This window comes from Porites lutea, chromosome 1, assembly GCF_958299795.1.
Source record: "Porites lutea chromosome 1, jaPorLute2.1, whole genome shotgun sequence".
Classification (NCBI taxonomy): Eukaryota; Metazoa; Cnidaria; class Anthozoa; order Scleractinia; family Poritidae; genus Porites; species Porites lutea.
In genome coordinates this window covers 37,188,376-37,214,662 of record NC_133201.1, presented here as the reverse complement: position 1 = coordinate 37,214,662, position 26,287 = coordinate 37,188,376, and the positions used below count along the sequence as shown (strand labels likewise).

Genomic DNA, 26,287 nt, shown 5'->3' with positions numbered 1-26,287 from the left:
ATACTGATGACGCAAATCAATGTTTACATAATAAATCCGGTAGTCATAGGGTTCCAAATATAAATTTGTCCAGATTTATGTCTCTTCTGGTCGATTGTGGTAAAGTGTTGTGTTCATCTGCAAAAGAGTTCCAGCAAAACTCAAATACTTCTTCTAGAGAAGACTATATTCCTCAAATATTGACTGTTTTGTCAGAGATTCTTCACATTTATATTTGACCTCTGTGGCCTTTTGTCTTTTGTCTCTCAAGACTGTCATTCGTAAACAATAGCTAAAACAATGTAACTACTCCGTCGACCAATCAGCGCTTCTGACCGGATTCCGGACAAATTTTACGTCATCAGTATGGAATTTCTGTCGCTGAGTCGCAGACGTTCCTCCTCGCGAAACGTCCCCAGCGGCGAAGAGCGAGGAGAAACGGATGTTTTCGCAGGCTAGGAATGGGTATGGATCTGTAAAAAAGAAGATCTAGCAACTATTATTGTCACGCTAAAAAAAGAATCCATTTTTAGATTTTCCAGCTGATTCGAGATCAAGAATCTAATTTTGGATTACCCCAGAGAGACGTAACCTCACGACACAAAAGGCATCAAAAGAAAAGTCACAACATAACGACAACTTTTATTTACATTGCAGGGATTTTGATCCCGAAAAAATAATCTCCGTTTCCTGATTTACAAAAATAAATATTCAATTATTTACAGTCATTTTTAACGTTGAAGTATGTCAGCAACATTGAAACGCATTCTCAGGAAAGTGTTTTTCAAGATTTCCAAGCGAAACAAATCTCCTTTTGCCCCTAATGAATCAAAAAACAACCTACTAGATTAACTTTTGTTAAATCAAGTTTGTAATCGAACAAAAAATCATTTAATATTACATGTAATATCACGGATGACAATTACTCCTTGATTTTTGATAAAAAATATGAAGATTTTAGGGCGTTAAAAAAAAAACAAAAACACATGAAAGAGCACAATATTTAAAAGAGGAAACAATGATTGTAACGAGTATTTTAGCCAAAAACTCAGAAAACTTTGAACTTCAAATGTTTGCATCAATCTTTTCAGCGCGTGGAGTTCTCTATGCAATGAGCAAGTCAAAAACTCACAATTGCGGGTGAATAATGTCACCTAGGATATTAATAGGTGATCCACCGTTATACTGCTGTGTGAATCAATTCCAATAAAATTACTCCACAGAAATTTACAAAACGCGAGTGAAATTATTTATAGTTTTACTCATCACTACAAATTTTAATCACGTAAGGAGCGCCTTTATGCAAAAAAAGATGGTCCACAACACCAGCTTTTCATAGGAGCAGTGTAATGTCCAACGCGGTCAAACTTTTCAAGATTGTTACTTAGCAGGTTATTATGTTACCACGAAGTGATAATGCAAACATGATTTCCCTCGTTCGTAAAAGAATTGTAATTTATTGACTGAGTTGGACACGGCAGTAGCATGACGTTTGAAACCAAGTCGTGCTACTAACGAGTAGTACAGCAAAGCTTGGAACACGTTTGTAACACGAATTACTCTCAAACGTCGTTCTATTGCCGAGCTCTGGTCGTCACGGTAGTAGCACGAAGTTTAAAATGAGCCTCTTTCAGCGAACTTCAAATTGAAAACTTAATGTGTACTATTCCTGTACATTGGTCAAATAGAGAGCATTTAGAACTGTCAACGAGTGTTTATAGTTACTCCTAACATCGCTATGGAATTTCTGCTCTCGTTTCTCAGACGTCATTTTGTGGGAAAACCTGTGGCGTTGCAAAATGTGGGCTGTTTTCTCGGGCTACGATTAGCGCTCCTTAAAACCTCGCTAAAAATTGTGCCTGTCCGAACGCTTCCTGGCGCTCTTAAATTAGATGAACGAGCTTATTATTTAAAGTTAAACAAGATAATGGGTCGAACAGCACCATGGGATTGTCGCTCTTGTTACTGGCTGTAAAGAGGTTGCGTAGGATAATGGATCAACTCGTCTTCAACAACAACCCCATGGTACAATTCGACACCACACTGCGCAACTTCAAAATGGCGAACGTTAAATGTAAACTTCACCACTTTCTCCATCAAGGGACAAGACCGCAAAGGACCCGCGTCTGACCGCATCGGGGTCTGCATCTTCGTCAGAACTTGTCGCTGTATTATTCTCTGAACATTCCGATTGAGTGTTCACTTGAAATCTAGAGGGTGGTGTGGTAACAACGCTGGGGGGTGGGGAAGGATCAGTGACTCCATAGTTAGGGACTCCTGACGTGACAAGTGGTCGGTCTTCTCCCTTGGGACTACTGACATCATCTGAGGACTTGGCAACATGAAACTGAAAATAAACATTTGTTCAGGTATCAGCTGCAGAAGTATCTTGTATATACTGGTTACCGGGATAGTGGGAGCAAGCGATTTAAAGCAGACAACATGAGCACGGTTCGGGCAAACCAAAAAACATAATTCGCCACTTGCACGTCTCCCTTAATACACTTTGTTTTCCCACACCAATTTTGCATCAGCAGTGTCTTCAATTTTCCTTGGGACGACTGTAACACCCAAGAGAGTTGAAAACAAAGGCTACGCAAAATTGTGGGGGGGGGGGGGGGGAAGGGGGCAAAGAAGGTGTATTATGGGAGATGTCCAAGTGTGGAATGGAAAACGGGAGCACAATAAAATGCAAAGAGAAAAAGAGATTTGCATGTGAAAGTCCGGATTCACAGATTCCCAAAAGAACTCGATATCCCTTTTTTTCAAAATCATTGTACATAATTTAAAGGGACTTTTTAATATTTAAAATTTTATTGTATAGTCATAATTTACGCAGGGCCCCTTTTGATACCATCCAATGGTTGACAGGGCTACTCGATCTGCCTAAATAAAGTTGACTTGACTTGATCAAAAACGGACTTATTTTTTCTCAAATTTGTTGATTGAAATCCACGTCAAAGAGGGATTTTCTTATGGCGAAACCACCTTAGGGCTTTGTGCCGTTTACTTGGGAAATCCAACATTTGCATTATCAAATCTCTATACACTCTTTCTTTCGTTTCGAGCACTATCCCATCGCAAGTTCAACGAAGGGCTAGCGCACGAAACGCATTCCGTTTTCATTCCTTTTCAATGGTACTTTGACTTTATAAGTTCCGTTGATAAAAACAAATTTTTGCCTTATTCCCTCACTGACGCAGCACCAGTTTCTTGAATTTCACCTTTTCGTTCAGTTTTACCTAGGATTGGATTAGTCTTTTCAGCTGTACTTGACGAGTTGAATTTAACCTTGTCGTACATTCTTTAGTAGGTTCATAAAGCCAATGCAATGCACGCTTGTTTAGAGAAACACGTGACAACTACTCAGCTACTCGTATTTATAATATAGAACGCAATTTTGTAATCACGTGAACGGCTTACATGAAAATTCAACCCGTAACTAAACTTGGTAAAACCAAATTAACTTCAACTACGTCACAATGAAAACTGCTGTACTCCAAAGTCCAAACTTTCTCATTCAAAAACACCCGACATTACAAAAGAAGCCGGAGTAGCTAGGCCATCTCGTTCTCCGTTTGTAGGACTTTCTTTTCGTTTTTGGTATCCTTGCAAGAATCGTAAGCTAACAAAGAGGTAAGGAGGGAAGTTGGATGAACTATCAAGTTTCATAGACTTGACTGGTACTTATGTTTTGACTTACCCTGGATCTTGGCATATCAATCGGTTTGGAAGGTTTCATCTTCTCTACGGGAGAGCTATCCTCTTTTACCGGAGACCTTGCAAGTTCTGTTGAATTGTCTTTCACAATGTCGTTATCAGGAGGTTTGACTGAAAACCTTGAATTCCCTGATGATTCTTTCACTTTGGAGGGCGACGAGTCATCATCTTTTGACATTTCAACTTCGGGAGACTGGGAAGACGATTTATCTGCAAATCTTGAATCTTCTGATAACGCATCACGAGAATTTGTTCTTTTAGGAGTTGACGACAGGACTGGCGGACTTGGCGACAGGACCGGCGAATTTGGCGAGGAGTCTTGTGAAACTGGGGCTGCATTGTCGACGTCACATCTCATTTCAGCGGAATTTTTTCTCAAGGGAAAGTCCGCTGACTGCTGGCAACTTGTTTTTGGAGGAATAGAAACCGTATCAGCAGGTGAGGGACTGATTGGTGAATTCCACCTTCTTTCTTGTTCTGGGGTAGTTGGAGCTGAGCGGCTAATACGAGAGCTGGGTAAAGAAGCAAGCTTGGAACGAGAACGGGGAAGACTATCCGTACAAGCTAAAGGGGATATAGGAAGAACACGTGGACGGGGAGTTTTATTAGGAGGCGATACATCGCTACTAGGCGGAGGAATTTTTTTGTCCTGATGTTGCGGAGAGCCAAATAAATTTCGTAAGGAAGAAGGCATGGCGGCCGGTTGTGGCTGGCTTGACTTAGACGTGCCAGGTCCATCTGTTGTATCTAAGTTTCCTTCGGGTTGTCTGTCAAAAAGATTCGCCAAACTTTTAGGAGTATCATTACTTTTTTTCTGGACTGAGAAGCGTCCATCAACTAAAGTAGTACCAGGAGAATTCTTTAGGCCCTCGAATAGATCTTCAGGAAGTTGTCTACGCTCCAATTCAGATGAATCTAAAGGAGTAGAGGCTGTTTCAGAAGAACGTCTAGACCCTGTATTGCTGCCTGACTGAAGCAAAGGTTCATTTTCATCTAACATCCATTCCGGACGGGGATAGCCCGCTGGAGCTGAATGAGATGGAGGACGGGCAAAAACACTGTCTTCGTGATCAGAAACTGTGAGTCCATCAGAAAACCAAACCCTCTTGGAATCATGCGACTCCTGTCCATTAACTTCAGCTTCCTGAGCTCTAAAAAATTCAGGCAAAGAGCCACGTGAGTTGTTAGTGGTCAAGCTATCGCTGTTAGACCTCTTCAATTTCATGCCCGGAAGTATAGTGGTACTTCCGGTCATTCCATGTCGTGCCAAGTCTTCTAAGCGATGAGCAGTGTCCGGGTTCAGAGACTTCTTTGAACGTTCATCCTCTGCCTCTTCTTCTCCGTGTTCTACTTTTCTAAAGCTGGCTCTTCTTAGGATTGGCTTTCTCTTATGAGGTACCTTAACAGGTCGGATTATCTTGGGAATAGGACTATGGCCCATATCATTGTCACTGTCACTGTCCGAATATGGTTCATCCTTTCCTTTTGCTTTTGTGGTGACAGTGAAGCGACCAACTGTGATAACTCTGTTTGTAAGTAGGGAGTGCGCAGTCCAGTCCTCCAACTGAAACAATAGAAAAAAGGTCGTACTTCAATACAGAGACTTTCTCTTAATGGATACTTCTATAAGAGGACAACTCTGTATCAAGAACACCAAGTGTCGATCCCTGTTTGGAGTATATTCGCAGACCTGAACAGACCTTCATCTCCTAAACTTCCTGATAAAGAGGGTGCTATCTCGGACGGTGTTATCCAACGAGGCCGAAGGCCGAGGTGGATAACACTTAATGGATACTTCTATAAGAGGACAACTCTGTATAAAGAACACCAAGTGTCGATCCCTGTTTGAAGTATATTTGCAGACCTGAACAGACCTTTATCTCCTAAACTTCCTGATAAAGAGGATGTTATCTCGGAGGGTGTTATCCACCTCGGCCTTCGGCCTCGTTGGATAACACCCTCCTCGATCTACAGAATTCTTCATATCCTACGAAAGCCGAATTCAATAATTGCACTTTACATTTAGCCTAACCCTGTAATAACGCAGCACTGGTGTTATTCCCCCAGCGGGGGGAGGGTACTCAACAAAGTTTTATACGAGAGGCTCCGCCCCGAGGTCCAACCCCTTACCCTTTTATTTACCATTTTTGACCGAAAAGGCAGTGGCACCCCTTTCGTGTACCTTCTATCAACAAATGGTACCCCTTTCACATACCTACAATTGTATTTTAGAATTTCTTTAAACTGCTGTAAATCCACTGTCTTTTAAGTCTAAATAAATCCCAAAGCCAGAACCTTTTTTTCGACTTTTCACAGACTTAAAATGCATCTGTTAGCCCTTGAGCTTTTTTACAACTTGAGTGTCCTTTCATATAACTCAACTCAGTAGTCACATCCCTGCTCTTTCATATACCTGAACCCTGCAAAAAGTACCCCTTCCAAGCGGAACCTCCCCGTATAGGCCATTATAGCGAGTACCTCCACCCCTCCCCCCCCCCCCCACCATTAAGGTGTTATGCATTGAATCTAAAAATAAAGATTACAGTCGACTATCTCGGCTTCAGGGACACCTCGAAAAAACGGACACCTAGAGTTCATCCCTGCCTTACTTTACTCCCTTTATTTGACTCTCTATAAGCCAGATATCACTCTTAGACGGACACGTATAATGCCGGCCACAAAGGTGTCTAGCCTGTTCTAGGCTCAGTCGGGACCGCTGAACTGAGAATGCGCGAACATGAGAGAAGAAAAAAAACGGTAGGTTCCTTTTTTTTTGCCGTCCCGCCAACCATTCGCGTGCCTTTTACTTTTGCGTCTTCCCAACTATCTGAGAGGCCGGAACGGGCTAAAAGGCGTCCGTCTTAGGGTTGATTTCCGCTGTCGCGTAATTTTTCCGTGGAAACGCACGAGAAATTTACGCGCGTAAATGAAAAAGAAGCAATATATGAAAGGCAACGCGTAACCTTAAAAGTTGAGCGAGGTTCAACTTTTACGTTTACGCGAGACCTTCCATACATTGTCTCTATTATTATTAACGTGCGTAAAATTTACGTGCGTGCGCATGTAAAAATTACGCGATGGCGGAAATCCACTTTTAGAGAGAGTTCACTGTATTCTTTTAAACACGCTTCGTACCTGACCGAGATTAATATCGTCCGCACTTATCCCATCAAACGGATCATCCAACACGTCCTGGACGCCTTGCAACGTACCAAATATGAAAGATGTCAACACGGCGATGTAATATGGACTCCATGTGTTACCCGACTTGATTCCCATGTGTACGTAATATGGCGACAATAAGATTGGCATAAGAAAAATAAACACCTTAGTGAATGACCGTATGGTCCGCGGGGAGCGGTATTCCCTGATAACACGAAGCCTCTCGAATGCATGGCACATCAAACTGTAGGAAGAAAGGTGAAAAATAAAATTAAGAGGCCAAGTATGGCGTTGGGTCATGTGCTTTAATTATCTCTGTCTGAAATCCACATTTCCGGTAAAAGCTAGCATTTTCACTAGGTTACTCCTAAAATGTGCTACCATGTTTCATTTTATCTCTATAACAAAATTTCATCCAAGAAAAAGCAAACTGACCCACTCTAGCCGAGTACTAATATGAAAGTTCTTAGTTGTGAAGGCAAATACAGCACATTCTAACAGAACTTGAATTTTCGGCTAATAAGCTGTTTTGTACAAAACAAAACAAATTGAAAGAGATCGTAGAAAAGGATGGTGAAAGTTATTTAACATACTTCATAGTAGAATATAGGGAGTGAAAATGTGGAGAGGGAGCGAGAGAGCTCTTAAAGAAACTCTCCACACTTTGACTCTTCATGTACTACTTGCATCGGTCGTTCTTATCTTGTTCCAGCTGGATACACTGGAGTGAAATTCATGGAGGGCATTCAGTGAGAGAGCAAATCCACACGACTGACACGTGCACATGCATGTGGTGTATGGCTATGTTTGTACTAAAGGAGGTTTTTTCCAGATTTATTCCATCTCGGGTATCCAAATTTGTTTACACATATCGCTAATAAACGAGAGAACATTCGGGTTTACCTCGGTGTAAAAACCTGTGAAGTTTTCATTTGTTTTCTAGCTTCCGGGTATTATTTTCCTTGGCTCTATTGTGTTGAGTTCTCAGTGGCTTCTCTGTATTCATTGTTTTACGTCACTCGTGAGTTTCAGTTTACACCGAGGATGAGCCGAACATTCAGTCGGATGCAAAGTATTCACTTTAGATCCCGGATTCAAAATCTTCAGACACGTGAACAAGTGAACCCACTGGGACGTTCTTATTTCGGACTGACGCACCTACGTATAAAGAGCAAACCGAATCCGCTACAAAAATGCTCCAGATTCGTCATCACCCCGGAAAAATCTCCTATAGTCTAAATGTAGCCTACCTTTAAAAACGCTTACAACCTAAAACTGAGTCTTAATGACTTTAGGTCTGTCCACAACAGAACTGTGAAGTTTTCCACTCTGGCGACTGCTTACGACTCCCAGTTTACATCATCGTTCACGCGTAGACCATCCTCGGAGACCCAGGGGCAGTTAGTCGGGTCGATAAAATGTTCGTGGTGAAAGTTTACTGTAAGATCGAGACGAGCCCCTGGGCACTTACTCTTACCGAACCAGTTCCAGAAGCGTTTGAATTGCCTGCTTCTGATTGGCCAGAAAAAATTTTTCTGGCCAATCAGCGAAGAGAAGCTGCCGGGTGACTCTCGTGTTTTCTTACACGACGTAGTTTTCCTCATCGATTGCCATAGTTGCGTAGCGCGTTCAACGGGGAAAGTTTCTCGACGAAAGTTTCAGAACAAAATGTTAACAACCCGCAAAATTGCAACCTTTAGCACGACTACAAGAAACAAACACTCTCCGATGAATTTTTAGGGCGGATCTTTCCAAGGCATCGTAAATTTTTATTGCTGATACGATACGCGATGCATGACTTTCACTTTCCCTACGACGCCAAGCTTACATTTTAGATGTCCATGTTCGTTGCACGACTTCTGAAACTTTCTACAGCGTGAAAATTTCCGTTGCAGGGGCCACGAACTACGTCGATTGACCGTGGGAATTGCTGGCTTGCTGCAGTGCACGCACCTTCTTGCTTTCGCACTAAACTCCCTTACCTTACGTATTTTAAATACAGCCGTTGTGTTTAGTTCGAAATCGTAGTCCGGTTATGTGCTGAATCCTGACTTGTTAAGTGAGGTCGATTTTTGCAGGCTGTGTGGGTTTATTTTTAAGGATAAGTGAAGAAAAAAAAAATAAAGGTGAGTTTGCGAAAATGTTTGAAAGTGGTTGGTGTGAAAGTTTTGAAGGGCGATAAACGCGCAGTGCCGGTGACAAGTGTAGGGACAGAGTTGAGAAATCGTGGAAGGTTGGGATGTCTATATACATATTTTTGTAGTCACTAAAACTTTATAAGAAGTGAACGCTCTTAAGGAAATTCCAGGGAGAAGAGACCAAGGAATAGGGACACTTTCCAAAGATCCAACTTCAGCTCTTGATTTCAAGGACCTGGGTCTCTGGCTTACTAAACCGCATATGATAACCTGGGTTAATCTTCACTGTGATTAGAATTATGGCTAATATAGTAGAAATGAATTCTTATTATAAGATATCTTTTAACAAATGCATGTATAAAAGTAATTTCACATAATATGTGATTTTTTGCCAAACTATTCATCTATGATTGACTTGATGTTTCCCCTTACTGGCCCCCTCAAACACATCCACAGTGCCATTGTTTTAACTCCCTTGGAATTGATGGTACAAGATTGGACTTATTTTGAAAAAATAATGCTGCGATATTAACAATTTTCCTTTGGTGCATTTGTTTGATATTTCATAACTTCCCTATCATAATTCTCCTCATCTGACAATAATATTCTTCATTGATAATTATTTTTAAATCTTTAAACACCCTCTTCAGAAAGGTAAAAATCTTCATGGCATGGTCACCATCCCACACAGTGTCTCTAAAATACTTTCCACAGAACATAATTTATTACAATTATCAATTACTGTTTCCTGTACAAGACAATCAGAGAATACAAATTCTAGAATACAAGCAGTGAAGATTTGATTCTTGAACTTCCTGTCACAGATCATCTTGATTTTCTTTAAGCAGACTAACAGTCTTTGGCTCTGATGTCGCCACATAAGTGGCTTGGAATGATCTGCTGTTTTCATTACTGTCATCAAAAAAGGAAGGAGTTTTTTCTCTTCTGCAGGTTGTACACTTAATAAAATCTAAAAGAAGAAGGACTTTTAGATTATTGAAAACAGTAAGAGACAATTTCAGCACAGTTCCTTTTTTTCCAGAGAGTGTTGGAAAACAGTTTTTGTATGTTATGTGTAGGTATACCATATTTACTTGTGTATAATGTCACCTGAATATAATGCACTCCTCATTTTTCTAGACAGTATTGAAATAATATACTCAAGTATACTTGTTGGCCACCTAGTAAAACAAACCCTTTGGGACAGAAAGAATCACCAACAAATACCCCAGCATAAATGTTTATTAACAAATTAAAATAAAATAAAATATTACATCTCCCTAGTATATACATAACTCAATCAGTATAATAAGTAGACATGTGAACTCCAATAAAAAAGTTTAAAAAAAAATCTCAACAGCTTAAGAATAAAATTCATGTAATGGCATCTGTAGTTCTGTATTATGGGGTGTTTTTCCATTTATAATATGTAAAAGTTAAATTGCACTATTATCTTAAGCAGTCACAAGGCTTACTTCATCAGCTTTCAATTGTCAATAAATGGTGACAAAAAAACATGATAATTCTTGTGAAGTGTCTGTCAGCTTTTAGACATAAGATTACTGAGCATCCTTGAATAAAAGCCAGATCTACTGTTAAGTATAATGAGGGTCCTGATGGGGGGATATCAATCCCATTGAAACTGTTTAACCCTCAATTCCCATTTTTTACATTTTTTCCCATTCTCAGTGATAGAATCCCCCTGCCAGTGACTTGAATCCCATTTTCCCAGAGCAACAACATCCCATTTTACCCCTTCAGAACTCTCCACAATGAATTCAGTGTAGCACCCTTCCTAGCAAACAAATCAGCATACTTGCCAATGAACCGCTGTATGTACTTGCAACGGGATTTTTCTGAACATTGCCCTGAATTTATTGTCCCCCAGTTAATGATTCCGCGCTTCCGTACAACAAAGAAAACGCTTCCTATCCATTCAATATTTCTCGATCTTTTGTTTTGCTTTCCCCTAAGAAAGCGGCCTGAATTCCCAGTGACCTCGAGTACTTTACCTGGTCCTCAACTATTGACATGAGACGGTGAAATCACTATGACCTGTGGATTACTAGGGAATTCATAACCTTTTGCATCTAACGATTTTTAAACCCCCTAGCTTATAGGCAACATTTGGAACGTTAGACTCTTCTATCAATTGCCCAAAAACATCTCTTCTTTCCACAATCGTCTCAATAATAAATCTTTGCTTCGCTTTGAACTGTACCACAGGAAACAAAGACAAGCCTTCTAATTCTTCAAGCGCTTGCTGGAGGTCTCCCTCGAATCTAAAGTTAACACTACTATCAACTTCCGCAGAATTCGTACGGTCAACTGCTGAAAGCTTTTAAGCTTAAAAGTTTCAAAAGGAGTTGGGAGCGAAAGCAAGAAGAAGGCACTGCAGCTAGCCGGCATTTCCCACGATCAATCGACGTAGTTGCGTGGCCCGTGCGACGGAAATTTTCACGCTGTAGAAAGTTTCAGAAGTCGTGCAATGAACATGGACATCTAAAATGTAAGCTTGGCGTTATATACTAGACAATGTGAGCAAATTAAGGTGTGGAAAGTGAAAGTCATGCATCGCGTATCGTATCAGCAATAAAAATTTACGATACCTTGGAAAGATCCGCCCTAAAAATTCATCGGAGAGTGTTTGTTTCTTGTAGTCGTGCTAAAGGTTGCAATTTTGCGGGTTGTTAACATTTTGTTCTGAAACTTTCGTCGAGAAACTTTCCCCGTTGAACGCGCTACGCAACTATGGCAATCGATGAGGAAAACTACGTCGTGTAAGAAAACACGAGAGTCACCCGGCAGCTTCTCTTCGCTGATTGGCCAGAAAAAATTTTTTCTGGCCAATCAGAAGCAGGCAATTCAAACGCTTCTGGAACTGGTTCGGTAAGAGTAAGTGCCCAGGGGCTCGTCTCGATCTTACAGTAAACTTTCACTACGAACATTTTGTCGACCCGACTAACTGCCCCTGGGTCTCCGAGGATGCGCGTAGACTGAAGCCGTAACACATACGACATACATTGCACGATTTCGTATGTGTTTACAAACGTAAATCCACGAGGAAAAAGCCTAAATATAAAATTTTACCAAGCAATCAAATCACCAGGAAATTATACGGCGAGTTGGATGTGTATGTTGCGGTTAAATTTTATCCCTGGTTTAAAATTTTTTCCCTTTGTTTTGGAGTATAGTAATGTATGATAATGAGTTTAGACAAGAGCCATAATAGGACACTGTCTTATCATGGCTCTTGGTTTAGAACAAAGGAAGTTACATTTACACAAATGATAAAATTGAACCACAACATGGACATGTAATAATGTCACTCACTTGTGATAGTGTATGAGTCTGGTAATAAGAGGAGGATTTTTCGGTAACGTTGAAGCTCTCATCCTATCATTCAATTGACTTATGTCACTAAGATCTTCATAAATGACCTGTAAGAAACGAAAAACAGTAGTACTCAGCATTATAGAAAATATTTGCCCTTTCGAATCCCGTGTTTTCTGTTAGTACTGTCCGTTAACCACAGGGAAAGGGGGTGGGGTGGGGAACTGGGCAAAAAATGGAACGAGGGAAATACATTAAACGGCTCTCTCCAAAGTTAGAGTTTTCACTTTACTTTCACGCTTGCTAAGAAAGCTAGAAACAGTCATATCTGCCGAACAAAGGACAAGAATTAGAAGGTTGTTTTTAACCTAGCCTGCGGGCTCTCTGTCGGCAGGGCAGGAAAAGGACGGACAGCTTGCAACTACGTCTCTGGAATTTGAATTCCACCTCCAATTCCCCTGTGGCTCCCCGTCGACTGACCTGTCAGATTTGCGCCAATCAGTACAAAGCGGAAATGAGCGCGAATGTAAACAAACACACAAAAAAACACGTACCAAGCGTAATGACGTCACTACTAATGTCATCTCCGCCAATCAATCACATCGACTCTTTCGATGCAGATAGTCATATCTGCATCCGGATAGCAAGCTATCCCTCCTTTTCCCGCACCGCCTCCAGAAAGCCCCGGAGAGCTTGCTCGCAGGATACCTTTGACCCAGTCAAGTCTCATTTTTCTAGGTGTATTTTTAATGGCATCTGAAGGCTTGTCGAGGAAGGAAGGAGGAAGGGACAATCATTATTGTTCAGAACCAATTTTCGTAAAATTGCCCATATTTAAGGTGACTCGACCCAGTTTTTTTGGGGGGATACCATCCTACTTTGAAGCTCTCTGGTATCCCCACCTTTACTTTTATCATAAGTCTAACACATAGAATGGATAACATATAGATTAATCTACAATATAACATAATATTTTTGGCGATCGGAGTAAATGTCACGTGGTTACAATGCCACACCCCTTTGAGGTCTGAGTCGAAAATCTGCTGTTGCCGGCATTTTTTCGTGAAAATCTCTCGGCTACACATAGTGCGCATTAGTGCCTTGCGCTGAACAGAGTTTCACCAAAATCGCAAAGACCTAATTCGAGAAATTCAGCGGTTTCCAAATTTAGGTCATAATTTATGCGAAAATGATAAGCAAACTTTACACGGATTATATCTAATAAACTATGAGATTCATCTCTTTATTTTGGGCATCGTTATAACAGATGGGTCCTTGCAACTCAGCAAAACGCTTTAGGGCCTTGTAAATGCGCGCGATTTCGAGCAAAGCAAACATATAGAAATTATAGTTTTCGCTATTTGTCGACGTTTGTCAGCGTTTAAGAGTCAATCTCACAAAAAAAGCATTTTCTTAAAAATTCGTAGTTTTTTTTCCTTCAAATTTTTTCAGGGCCACAATTGATTAACTAACTACCCGGACTCCGAATTTCATGGTCATTGAAAAACTGTGACATTATCTTCCATAAGCCCAAACTTGAGTAAACATTGAAGATTTTTGGCGTTTTGGCTGAGTTTGTGCTTTGGGAGTTGTCTATTGTTTCTAGTCTGTCATTATACAGCATTCTTGTTCAGCACGCGTGCAATGACCGCGCTTGGCTGACTTCCGAATGCTCACCGAGATATGATAGTTTTGGTACAGTGAGACAGGCCATCGCGTGATACATAGAGGTTTAACTCACAATTTTTAATCAATTCTCGTGCTTCTTGTGTCTTTGCAAAAAAATCAAGACGTGCTACACACTAAATCTACTTACTATTACAAGAATATCATTTTTTCATAGGTTTAATGCAAGCCAATAATTAAACCAACTCGTGACGGGAATAACAGCAAGTGGTAACGTTGCGAGTATGCGCGAGCCGCTGGACGGAAGTTTGTGGTGGTATTGGATCACAGCGAATGCAGCAAAGAAAAATGGCGCCTCTTTTAAAAATTACCATCGTCTTAGTCATCTGTTCTATCTTTGTGGAGTGCAGATCAGACAAAGTCTTCCTTGTAATATGCGAGATTAGTCTCAAGGCTAATAGGTCGCAGATCATTCACAATTTTGCGCGGTTTGTGGTCCATGAGTGATTATTGTTTCGTGTTTTGGCTTGCGCGCGGACACGTCGATAGGGTTCTGTGTAACAGCTGCAAAACTGCTCTATTAAACACTGGATTACTGGGAAAAAATTACTTCATGTAAGTTGTGACCGAGTACAAAACGTCCGACGCTTACCATTTGAATAAAACGCTGTGAAAAAAATTTTAAATGCTAGTCTGTTTATGTAGTCATAACTGTAGTTCTTGCGACAATCTCCTTGCAATAATACGATTTCACGTCAGTTATGGTTCAGGAACGCCCTGTTTTTCTGAGATGTGCAACCTTAGGGCAGTGATTCTGCCAGTGATTACTTTTCAGAGCTACCCCATCCTAACCACCAGTGGCCAAAGCAGGTGCAGTGCCCTAATTCTGCTACTGATAAAATTTCAAAGATATCCCACCCAGGGCTATGAAATTGTATGTTTCCTTTTTTGACTAGATGATATAAAACTAAAGACCCAAACTCTAGAAATGACATCCATTAAATCTATGTGATGCCTTAACTTATTCAGGGGTGTAGGCACAATTTTGTAATATGGAGGCTCTTGACTCCAAGATGTCCCTTATACTTCTAAAATAAAGAATTAGATGAGCCAAAAGAGGAGTGTGGTACAAGATGTTTCATATTACAGATGTGTTTTATTGAGGTAACCCTAACCATGAAAAATCCTTCCCTTTACTCCCCACACTTCTACATACTAGAAAATTGCAAATATGCACACAACAGTGAAAATACTTAAAATAGTAAAGATCATAGTCATATCTAAAACTGCTTTTTCTCTCTAAGATATTGAAGTGAATTTTCTGCTTCTGGTACTTCCACGCTTGCACTCATTTTTGCTTTTCATAAATTTTGCTGTTGGTATTTTCTACTGCACATGTGTTAATTACTTAAGATATAACTAATAAGGCCTAGCTCCCTTGACTAGCCCATATCTGTTTGCGGCCAAAGTTCTTATGATTTGAAGATTAAAAAATTGAAAATGAGAGAAAATTAGCTCTTACTTTTCCTTTTCATTCAATTTCAACATGAGGAGAACTTAAGGATCTTTATATAAAGCCTGATATTTATAAAGTCTCAGTTTATGGTAGCTTCAAGTAAACCAATGTATGACTCATTAAAATTAAAGCTTGTCTGTGTGTCTTCTGGGGCACCAAGGCTATTTGATGCAGTTCACGATGGAGTGACAGACCCTTCACATTCTGCAGACAGCATAGGGTTAAAGAAAAAATGGATAGTCGCCATTTTGTAACAGCTCTGCTATGGCTTGAGTGAAAAGTGCGACTGGTTTAAATGTGACGATACAGTTGTCCTCAATGACTATCACCTGAATCAACAAGGTTTAGTGCTGAGCATCTCATAGGGAGCTCCTGCAATAGGCAAAAGGCAAATGAAATTTTTCATAACTTGTCATCTTATGACATCAGGAGCATCAATGAGCTTGTTTCAGGGGCAATTTTACATAAATTGCAACTTGTGCAGCCTATGATAAATGACTATATACACTACTACAGTGTATACACAGCCAAACCGACATTGGCAAGCCAAGTGCTCCTAAATTCATGTGCACAAACTCTGAATGAGACCCAGAGTATCAAAAGATCTATTTCTATCGGGGAGTGAAAAGTTACCCCTATGGCATTTAGTTGTTGCCCACAACTAGCGATATCCCTTTAGATATTCAGGGTTTCTAAAGTGTCATGGATAAGAATTTATATTCAAGAAGGAAAGAAATCTTTTGGATAGAAAAGGAATAAGAACATTTATGATTTTTGTAAGCGTACAAATACATTGTATGTGATGAAGCTAATTCTTATGTGGATGCCAATGTAAGGAATCAAATACAGGGATTTCATGTCCAGTGTTGTCTGTACTTCAAACAGGAATGGCAGTCCAGCAAGTGCAAAGGTGAACAAGGGCAAGAATTGTTTTGCGCTTGAACTTGTGCTAATGTCAAAGTGGGAGTAATATTGTAATGTTCATATGAAAATGCATTAAATCACACTTATGAAATCACTTTTATAGTAGGGCAGGGAAAAGAATGCACATATGTGTATTTTCATAATTTATATTGATTTCTGCTATGTTTCAAGACATTATGTAAACATTTTAAGTACAATTTTGTATGTATAAACAAATCATCATTGAATAATTATCAGAATAAAATCATCTTCCAAATGGTGAGGGTTCTTGTCAGTGAATCTGAGAGCTTACAGTGCATGATTATTAAAACGCAAATTCATCAGTGTTCCCCCCCTTGGATGCAAAATCAAACATTCAAGAATGAAAGAGTGTTCCGAAGCAATGCTCTTACAAATAAGTTTTGTTGGGATATACTTTTACATGTTAACGAAAAATCTAAAAACAAGGTTGAAAAGGACAAGAAAAATTTGTCCATCTTTAACGAAGGTTTAGCAAATAATATTTCACAATCCACCGCCTCGATCTCTTAATCTCTGAGGAATAAGTAATCGCCGTAGAGCACCAATGTAAACCAGAAAAGCAAATTTTCGAAAATGGAAGGAAACATCCGACTATGGCCTTACTTGTAAGAGTAGGAAATTTGCTTGTTGATTTCATGCCGCTAAATAGTATCAAAATACTCGAACTTCCCCCCTTTGAATTAACCATTAAAAGTGAAAATACGGAGTGACCGAAAGAGAAGTTCAACCTGTTTAGTCGCTTGTGTGGGATATATAACTGGATCTCGCTGTACGGTCAGGGTCAAATACTAAAAAAATACCAGGGTCACATAAATTACGTTGAATTCAGGCTGCTATAATTTTAACGCATAACATTCGATGATGCTGCTCCACATTTCACAAGGTAAATCAAGGGGTATATCTTACCTAAATGTTAGGCAGCTCTGCAGATCGTGGACAATAACCCAGAAATCCGTGACCGCTTGAATGACAACAAATCAACATATCACAACAAACGACCTCGTGAACGCTTTATCTGCTTCATCGGAGGAGCCAAATGGACGAAAATTAACCAGCTAAATGGTCCTTCTCCCATACATGACACTTCAACATGGCTTAGCCAAAGTATCCAATCTATAAGAGATGTCTATTGATGATTGGGTATGCAAAAAAATCTCCCTTGAAAGTGCTTCAAAACAGCTTTCGGCCATTACGATTTCCCGTCAACAAGTTTGACGGGAATATCTCGGTGAGCATTCGGAAGTCAGCCAAGCGTGGTCATTGCACGCGTGCTGAACAAGAATGCTGTATAATGACAGACTAGAAACAATAGACAGCTCCCAAAGCACAAACTCAGCCAAAACGCTAAAAAATCTTCAATGTTTACTCAAGTTTGGGCTTATAGAAGATAATGTCACAGTTTTTCAATGACCATGAAATTCGGAGTCCGGGTTGTTAGTTAATCAATTGTGGCCCTGAAAAAATTTGAAGGAAAAAAAACTACGAATTTTTAAGAGAATGCTTTTTTCGTGAGAAGGACTCTTAAACGCTGACAAACGTCAACAAATAGCGAAAACTATAATTTCTATATGTTTGCTTTGCTCGAAATCGCGCGCACTTACAAGGCCCTAAAGCGTTTTGCTGACTTGCAAGGACCCATCTGTTATAACGATGCCCAAAATAAAGGGATGAATCTCTTGGTTTATTAGATATAATCCGTGTAAAGTTTGCTTATCATTTTCGCATAAATTATGACCTAAATTTGGAAACCGCTGAATTTCTCGAATTGGGTCTTTGCGATTTTGGTGAAACTCTGTTCAGCGCAAGGCACTAATGCGCACTATGTGTAGCCGAGAGATTTTCACGAAAAAATGCCGGCAACAGCAGATTTTCGACTCAGACCTCAAAGGGGCGTGGCATTATAACCACGTGACATTTACTCCGATCGCCAAAAATTTTATGTTATATTGTAGATTGATCTATATGTTATCCATTCTATGTGTTAGACTTACGATAAAAGTAAAGGTGGGGATACCAGAGAGCTTCAAAGTAGGATGGTACCCCCCCAAAAAACTGGGTCGAGTCACCTTAAAAGGCCCCGTCCACACGAATTGGACATTTTTAAAAGCGCATATTTTGTTACCCGGATTCGTGTGGACAGGGCCCTAAACTACTCTGGAGAGCGCTTAAAAAAGATGTGGTTTCAGTGAGCAGATTCAATTGTTTAGTGTAGGTGGAAGGTCAATTCGCGTAAAAAAATATATGCGGTTTCAAAAAACTCCGGATTTGTGTGGACGTGGCCTAAAACGTCCCGCTTATACGCCACTTGCACACCTCCCAAAATGCACCTTATCATTCCAGGCAATTTTTTTTCCTTTTTATTGGCCGAAAGCCCACCACGTGTCCTGCAAATAACTGCCTACAAATAATAGTCTGCTCATACGCAATGTCGTCCAACTGTGTTAGGCCTTGTGTTGGGCCGCAAATAATATTCTGCTCGTGCGTAAACGAAACAACGCTTTTCTCCTTCTTGCGGTCGTTCTTGCGTGAAAAAAGACAGATCGCTTCGTTTCCCGAAGATATTCATTACACACAAACTTGTTGGTCGAATGATAAAACAGTCTTTAAACTCGGTTATCGCAAAATATCGTGATTTGTCAGTGTTCCGCAGATCAGTAATATTGCTTGCCTCAGCCTTCGGCTTTGGCAAATAATTGATCTGCTCACCACTGACAAATCACGATATTTTGCTCAACCTCGTCCAATAATTGTTAATTATTTGCCCTCCCCCCCCCCCCGAAAAAAAAATTGCATACCCTTTGTTTTTCATTTCTCCTGGGTATTACAGCTGTCCCAAGAGAAATTGAAAACAATGCTTATGCAAAATTTTGGGGGAAAATAAGGTGCATTAAGGGAGATGTGCAAGTTGCGTATTCACACTCTTGAACAATTATAAATATTTGTGATTTGCAAATAACCTTCAAGTTTTAACAGTACAGGTGCATGACACGCTCTTGACCACTTAACCCATACTAAATTCTGATGACCTAAGGCTACAGTTGCGACTGCCTTTAATAGATACGCTTGGCAATCAGTAAGCATGAAACATGCATATGTTGTTATGGAAGGGGTAACGTTGAACAATTTATTAACATTATGTTATAAAACAAAAAGTCTTCACTTACTGACAAAATGTAGGTTCTTCTAAAAACTTTTTCTGTTAATAAATACTCTTTGATATTTAACACCAGTCCCCTTAACTTAGTATTTACAGTCTTCAAGAAGTCAGGTGGCAAACCTGTGAAATGAGATCACAATATGACTAAACACCACAGGACTAGACAATAATATCGTGTCCATTTGATTATAATGGGGGTACATCATATTGGGGGCTTATAACATTCATTTTCTTATAACTGGGGTGAAAAATATCGCTGGTATGTTATGGTGGGGTCTCCACTGTAATAGGGTTTGTTACCAATAATAAAAGTTCCAACATGCTTTACTAACAAATTGGCACAAAGCTGTGCACGTAGTCACTGAAAGCTGTTAGAAGTTTATTTGTCTTAGGTCACAAAAGCCCTAGGCAATTAATTTCATAGAACTTTACTTTTCCAACAAAGACTCATTTTAGAGAATGAGTTCTGTCTGAAGTTGAACTATGTTTGTGCATTCCAAAACTACACAGGACATGACACACATCTGTAATTACATATACGTACTTGCACTAAAAGGTTTGTTTGTTTTTATTTTTGCTTATGTTGGACAACGACAAAAATAGCTATCTGACTCTAATGGCAAAAGGTTAATCTTGTTCAAGTACTTTCTGTTTGAGACTCTTATCATAGGTTATTACTCTTACTCTTATTACTCTTACAACAAGTAATTATAACAGGAAAGCACAGCACAGCAATGTTAGAAAAATTCATAGTACATGCATACATTGTACAGGTTTTAAAATTCGAATACAAGGCAAACATGGCTCAAAAAAGAAACTCAGGTTAAAATGGTTTCAACCTCAGTTTGATTCCCTTACTACCAATTGAATCTTAAATCCCCTTTGTCTTTTATCCCCAAGGAGCACTCGGCAGACTAGTTTTAAACAACCTGTCAATTCAAGGAGTCTTACTACACTACCCATGAATACTTTGACACCTGAATATCATTGTAACTGTAATATTTATATATCTACTGTACAAGTTACCTGAAGCTTGAAGCCAGTCCCTGTGACAGAAGAACAGTATGACTAGAGCACCCTTGAATTGTGCTAAGTCTTCAAGAACTCTTTCACGCCTTTGGAAGTCAGCTGGAAACCATCATATGAAATAAAAGTTAAAATCATGACAACGTAATGTGTCTTTCAAATTTGTTGGTCAATATTTAAGTACAACATTGTGACTTGCCACAATCAACTTTAATTATTGCAAATGCAGTGACAAAATTGCTACAATGTGTAACTTTCAAGAACAAAAAAATTCACGCCCCTTCCCTCTCCTCTCCATTCAAAGTTGGGGTATTTGTTGTTTTGTACAGGTACATGTAACTTGAACAGTGGCACAACATTGCATGGAGGGGTAGGGAGGGAAAGCTTTATTTTAGGGTGGCGCAGTGGTGAGAGCACTCGCCTCCCACCTATGTGGCCCGGGTTCAAATCCTGGCGTCAACGCCATGTGGGTTGAGTTTGTTGTTGTTTCTCTCCTTTGCTTTGGAGGTTTTTCTCCGGGTACTCTCTCCTCAAAAACAAACATTTTCAAATTCCAATTCGACCAGGAATCAGGTAGAGGAAGAACTACTATGTAGATTTGCTACCTCTAAATCTCTAAATCATTATTATTTTATTTTCTCTTTTTGAAGTTGGCAAGATGTTAGAAAGGCCCCTAAGACAAAGTGTCTCATCTTCATGTACCTGTACCCTCCCCTTGAAGAAGAAAAAAAAAACAGCTGGGGATGGCTTCACATGGCCCTACATCATGTGCTGGTTGATAAAATTTGTGAAACTCGTACATACCCTCATATTCCAGGAATCTGATTTTATTTTCTGTGCTTGGAGAGGGGGAAATTAAACAGGAAATGCCTTGCTAGGGAATTTTGTGAAGTGTAACATCATTCGTTATGTTAATTACTTTCAGCTCTTGATTCTAACTTACCATTAATAGAGAAAGCCAAAGGAAATACAATTGGTGAAACAAAGATGCTCATATGGACATCAAAATCCAATCCTGTTGATTGAAAAGAACAACACATCGCATGTATGTGGTGAAAGCTTTCCTTCATCTACATGTATTTGCCTCAAATGATTTAACAGCATAATTTCTCAGATAATGAAGTAGCTGTATAGTGACTACTGTACTGGAAGACAAAGATGTGCATATTATAACATTTAAACAAAGGTAAAGCAAGCACCCCTATTGTTCAATTTCTCAACTATGAGTCCAGTTGTCTTAGCACTGATGAAAGTATCAGTTTGTTTGGCAAAAGACTTGAAAAAATTCCTTCTTTCTTAGTCACATACAGTCTTTGTTGAGCTACATACTTTTCTTTAATTTTATGATAATCCATTTTTATTCAGTATGCACGGTGTACCCTATTTTCTTGGAAAGCCTATAGTTCATAAACTGCCAAATTCTATATGACTTCCCTGTCACTACCATTTTGAACATTTGTAAAATAAATTATTTAGAATGGTGTCTAACATCTTTAAAAGATTATCAAATTATTGCATTAATAGTAAAATATATTTTATGTGGTTAATAACAAAATAAATGAATGAATGAAAGCTAGCACAAACTCACAGCAGTAGTGTCATCTTTACAGCCAAGTTTGCAAGTTAAAGAGTTATACTACTGTTGTGTAACTGCCAAGGTATGGATGCCTTTAGAAGGTTTGCTGAGCACTCAAGGACAAGAATCTAGAGTTGCTCTTAACATCTATTTTGTGCTTAGTAACCTTCTACTGCAGACAATCATAATGAGATGGTTGCACACTGGTGCATGCTGACAGTTGCATAATTTTGTTAACTGTCATAAATTATCCTGCTCATGTCCCACACTATTGGCATAATGATTATATTATACTTTCTCAAGAACAACTACCAATCACCTTCTTATCTGTCAAAAACAAGACAAGCTTTTCATGGTAATTTTATAGACATTCAGTTTTATGCACTGGTGGCAGTTTGAGAACAAAAACAACTTTTGAGTTTTAAGTTGGCTACGTGACTTATTGGAGACTTTTAACATCAGGTTTTTCATGGTTAATCTCAAACAGCACACCTGAGGACGACACATGACCACAGTCTTGCAGTCGCATTTGCAGTTTGCAGTTTGCACTTCATGTTTGAATAGCAGGAAGAGCTTCCAGTGGTAAGTGATTTACAGCAAGGTTTTTTGCCATTAAAAATTGTACAGCCTCTTGTTTAAAGTTAGATTTTATGTTCTTCAGGAAATAAAAGTGAAGCACTGTGACTTGACGAAAAACAAAATGGCGGCACTAAGCAACAAATGCTTTGCTAAAATTCAAAATCCTGAAAATGTGAAACTGCCAATGTGTAACTGCAAACTGCAGATCAAGGTTTGCGATTTCCCCAAGAAAGAAGTCACTGAATGAGATTAAGATAGCAGGTGGTCATTGACAGAATGGAAACAGGACTTAATTGTTACACCACTGAGTCAAGCCATTAATACATGATTTACAATCTAAAGCATGCCTCTATCATGGTTATAAATAATATTTACTTACCCAATTTCTGACAAAGAAATGTTGCAAGTGCTGTGAAAAAAAGGAGTGAAAATATCAGTACCTATTAAAGTAATCTCAGGGGTGGATCTAGAGGGGGATCAGGGGGTTTGAATAAAACCCCATAAATTAAAACAGCTAACGTCAAAAACTTGTAAAGATGTAAAATAAATACACTCAATCATTAATGAGAAAAGAATGGCATTTTCACTTAAAAAAATGAGATATTAAAACACACTGACTTTGCCTCAGATTGGAATTTCAGTATGCTCCCAGGCCCCCCTACAAAGGTGGCCCCCTTTCATCAAACCCCCTCTGCTAAAAACCTGGATCCACCCCACAATGTTGGATTTCAAGCAGGGGTATAACCTTTGCAATATAAGAAATATAACCTTTTCTAAACCCTCTCGGCCCCCCAGGGGAAGGGGGGTATTCCTGATTTCAAGTGACTGGGATGATTGAATGGGGGCAAAACTCAAAATAAAATTTTCGAGAAAGCATTAAATGACAACACGAAAAATAGAAACATTAGTTTTGAAAACCCGGAAAAATTCCTACTTAAATCAAGCTACCCCAAAAAATAATTGCCAAAATTTTTCTTCCCTGAAATTTGTTTAAGGTTACAGGGTCAAGATAATCTAAGGTTTGGGGCTAAACTGGCTATAGGTTTGACTCCCATAGAAGAAATGGTTTCCAAGCTCTACACGTATGTTTCAAGCAATAGGTCTAAATGTCAGAGAAATAAATGGCCATTCTCTTATTTTGACAAGCATTTCATAGTGCCATCAGCACACCTCCACCAAAAATATACAAATTACCCCCATTTCTAAAGCACTTAAAGAAAAGAGGAGGAGGAGCATCTTAGGGAGGGCAATCATTTGATCAAAAACAGAGAAAACAGAGAACAAGACAAATAGCAAATTTTAACACTGCATGTTCTTTAAATCTTGAACAAGGTGAGGTTTAAAGGCCTTGAAGGCACACCCCCACCAAAATGTCCCTAAAGTACCTCACCCATGGGGGGGGAAAGGAAGGGAGGGAGGGTAATAAGGGACTGATTATGAGAATAACTGAACTGAGATACATGTATCAACATTACATGTCCTGCAGTGCTGCTGTGAAGATACTGGATGGGGGTTGTCAATGTTAAAACAAGATTTCAATTTGCGTCAAAGTCTATGCATAATGCATACCCCAGGGGCCCCACTCACATATTTTAATGACGGGGGGGTCCGACAGAGGTTCATATTTTATACCCCAAAAAATCCCAACTTCAGAATTTGTCTACCCCAAAAAATCCCTACTATTTTTAGCATACCCAAAAAAATCCCTCAGTGTTTTTGCATCAGCAAATTTTATTATTTATCTTCTGGAAAGCTAAAACATGCCAACTTCAACTTTTGTTTTGGTCAAAAACAAAACTATAAATTGCGCTTATGTTATTTTTTATTTGAGCTGATGAAAAATACAATACCCAAAAAAATCCCTCTGTTGTTTTTGCGACCCAATAAAATTCCCGGCGTCTTTCATAGACCCAAAAAAATCCCTTTTGGCCAAAATGTCAGACCCAAAAAAATCCTTCGGACCCCCCTGTCATTAAAATATGTGAGTGGGGCCCCTGGGATGCATACACTGGAAGGAAATGTTAAGTGGCAGGTAATAGACCTTTTCATGGTTTTTTTCAACTTTCGTCACGGACAAGTTAGGGACAATTTGTTGACACCACTGGAAAAAGTGCCTTTATATAATTAGAAAATTGCTTAATTTTAAAGTAACACGTCTTAAGCGAGCAAAGATATAGCTCCGCAAAGTTACGAACATTTACAGATGTTATTATGGTGGGGGCAAGTTTGAGCCCCCCATCATACAAATGTCTGTAAAATTTTGTGCCTTTGAGGATCTATACTAATCTTAAGGTGCTCTTGTCAGTGGTGTTGACCATGTCAAAAGTTGAAAAAAACGGTGACAAGGTCTGTTGCCAACATAACATGATTTTCACCCACAAGTGTTCGAATTCAGCATGTACAGTGTCTACAAGAGGAAAATCGATCACAGAAAGCTGCGATGAATATATTACAGAAATGAGTTTTTACATTGCCAAATCGAGTCAATTACTTAAAACAAATTGAGAGACCGGCTTCAGAAGAACTCGGTGTTCTGAACAACTGGTTTGATACAAGATTACCGCTACTACACAGGTTGAAGACGACTGTTATACGCACCTGCTAGGGCCATTTGAAGAAGAACTATTACCGTCAGATTTTGCGCAAATGTTTTTATCACCTACAAAATATGATAGCAGCGGCCGGCAAACAATTACATAAATTACCAAAATTCAATTTCAATTCAAATTGATTTAAGTTAGAGAGTGCACTTACGGTTTTGTCAATGAATAATTTCTGGAAGTGATAAAATTTGCCTTTAACTCCTTGGCGTTTTGACCTTCTTTTTTCGCTCCACTCATAAATATCTTGTCTTCCATCTTCGATGTAAGCCGGATCTAAAGTGCTAAGAATGCTGTTCTTGCTGACATGGAACGCCATATTTGCGCTGGTATACTACACGAACCGGCCCACACGAACCCTGAATAATTCGACTGACTTCAGACTTCATCAAATGCTTCAAAAAACGACATCAAGACTGATTGCTCTCTACAAGGACCAGCTACGGTGAGATTACTCAACTTTCTCTTCGCAGAAACGTCGATTCCAAGAGGCGCTACCAGGACACAATCAGGATGGGGAAAGCTGGGGAGGAGTTTTAGAATCTAGTTACCAGGTCTCTTCCTCTAGAGTCTCTCGTCGCGCTCGGAAGGCGTATTTATCCTTGCGTGAAAACTTTCGTTGCTTTTTCCCCTGACCCAACTGACTGCCCCTTGGGTCTCTGAGGATCCCCTTTCGCTCTCCCTGACACTTTTTCTCTTTACCAACTCCCTATGTCCCCACAGAGACTTTCACCAGTCATTGACTTAACATGGCTTGCAAGGATGGGGACTTAAAAGATCACTGGTCTAACGAAGAGAGATCTCCTTTTAGGTCGTATTTGCGAATATAAGAGGTCCTCTTTTTCCAAAATCGGACAGATTTGACGAGAATTGAAGTTGGAGCTGATTAGGCAAATTCAAAATAGACCTAGTTACACGTCGTTTAATGGC

General features: G+C 39.5%; 1 protein-coding gene and 1 long non-coding RNA gene across 2 annotated transcripts; both read right to left on the bottom strand.

Moving 5' to 3' along the window:
- Positions 1-604: 604 nt before the first annotated feature.
- LOC140949635 (uncharacterized) lies at positions 605-25,873 on the bottom strand. The gene is made up of 10 exons (XM_073398790.1): positions 25,512-25,873; positions 25,356-25,416; positions 23,137-23,166; positions 21,546-21,617; positions 20,603-20,704; positions 19,584-19,696; positions 12,333-12,439; positions 6,835-7,105; positions 3,683-5,263; positions 605-2,326 (listed from the first exon to the last, which is right to left on the bottom strand). The coding sequence occupies exons 1-10, from the start codon at positions 25,674-25,676 to the stop codon at positions 2,048-2,050; spliced, it is 2,781 nt and encodes a 926-aa protein (XP_073254891.1). The 5' UTR covers positions 25,677-25,873; the 3' UTR covers positions 605-2,047.
- LOC140938083 (uncharacterized) lies at positions 15,089-17,615 on the bottom strand. Its single transcript, XR_012165526.1, has 2 exons — positions 17,326-17,615; positions 15,089-15,846 (listed from the first exon to the last, which is right to left on the bottom strand). It is a non-coding gene; the product is annotated as an uncharacterized lncRNA (long non-coding RNA).
- Positions 25,874-26,287: the final 414 nt, after the last annotated feature.

Excerpts from the sequence above, each read along its gene's own strand:
- LOC140949635 (XM_073398790.1), bottom strand. The coding sequence starts at position 25,676 with ATGGCGTTCCATGTCAGCAAGAACAGCATTCTTAGCACTTTAGATCCG. Across the intron at positions 25,417-25,511 it reads AATTATTCATTGACAAAACC|GTGATAAAAACATTTGCGCA; the intron begins GTAAGTGCACTC and ends CATATTTTGTAG. Across the intron at positions 21,618-23,136 it reads ATTTCTTTGTCAGAAATTGG|GATTGGATTTTGATGTCCAT; the intron begins GTAAGTAAATAT and ends TTCAATCAACAG.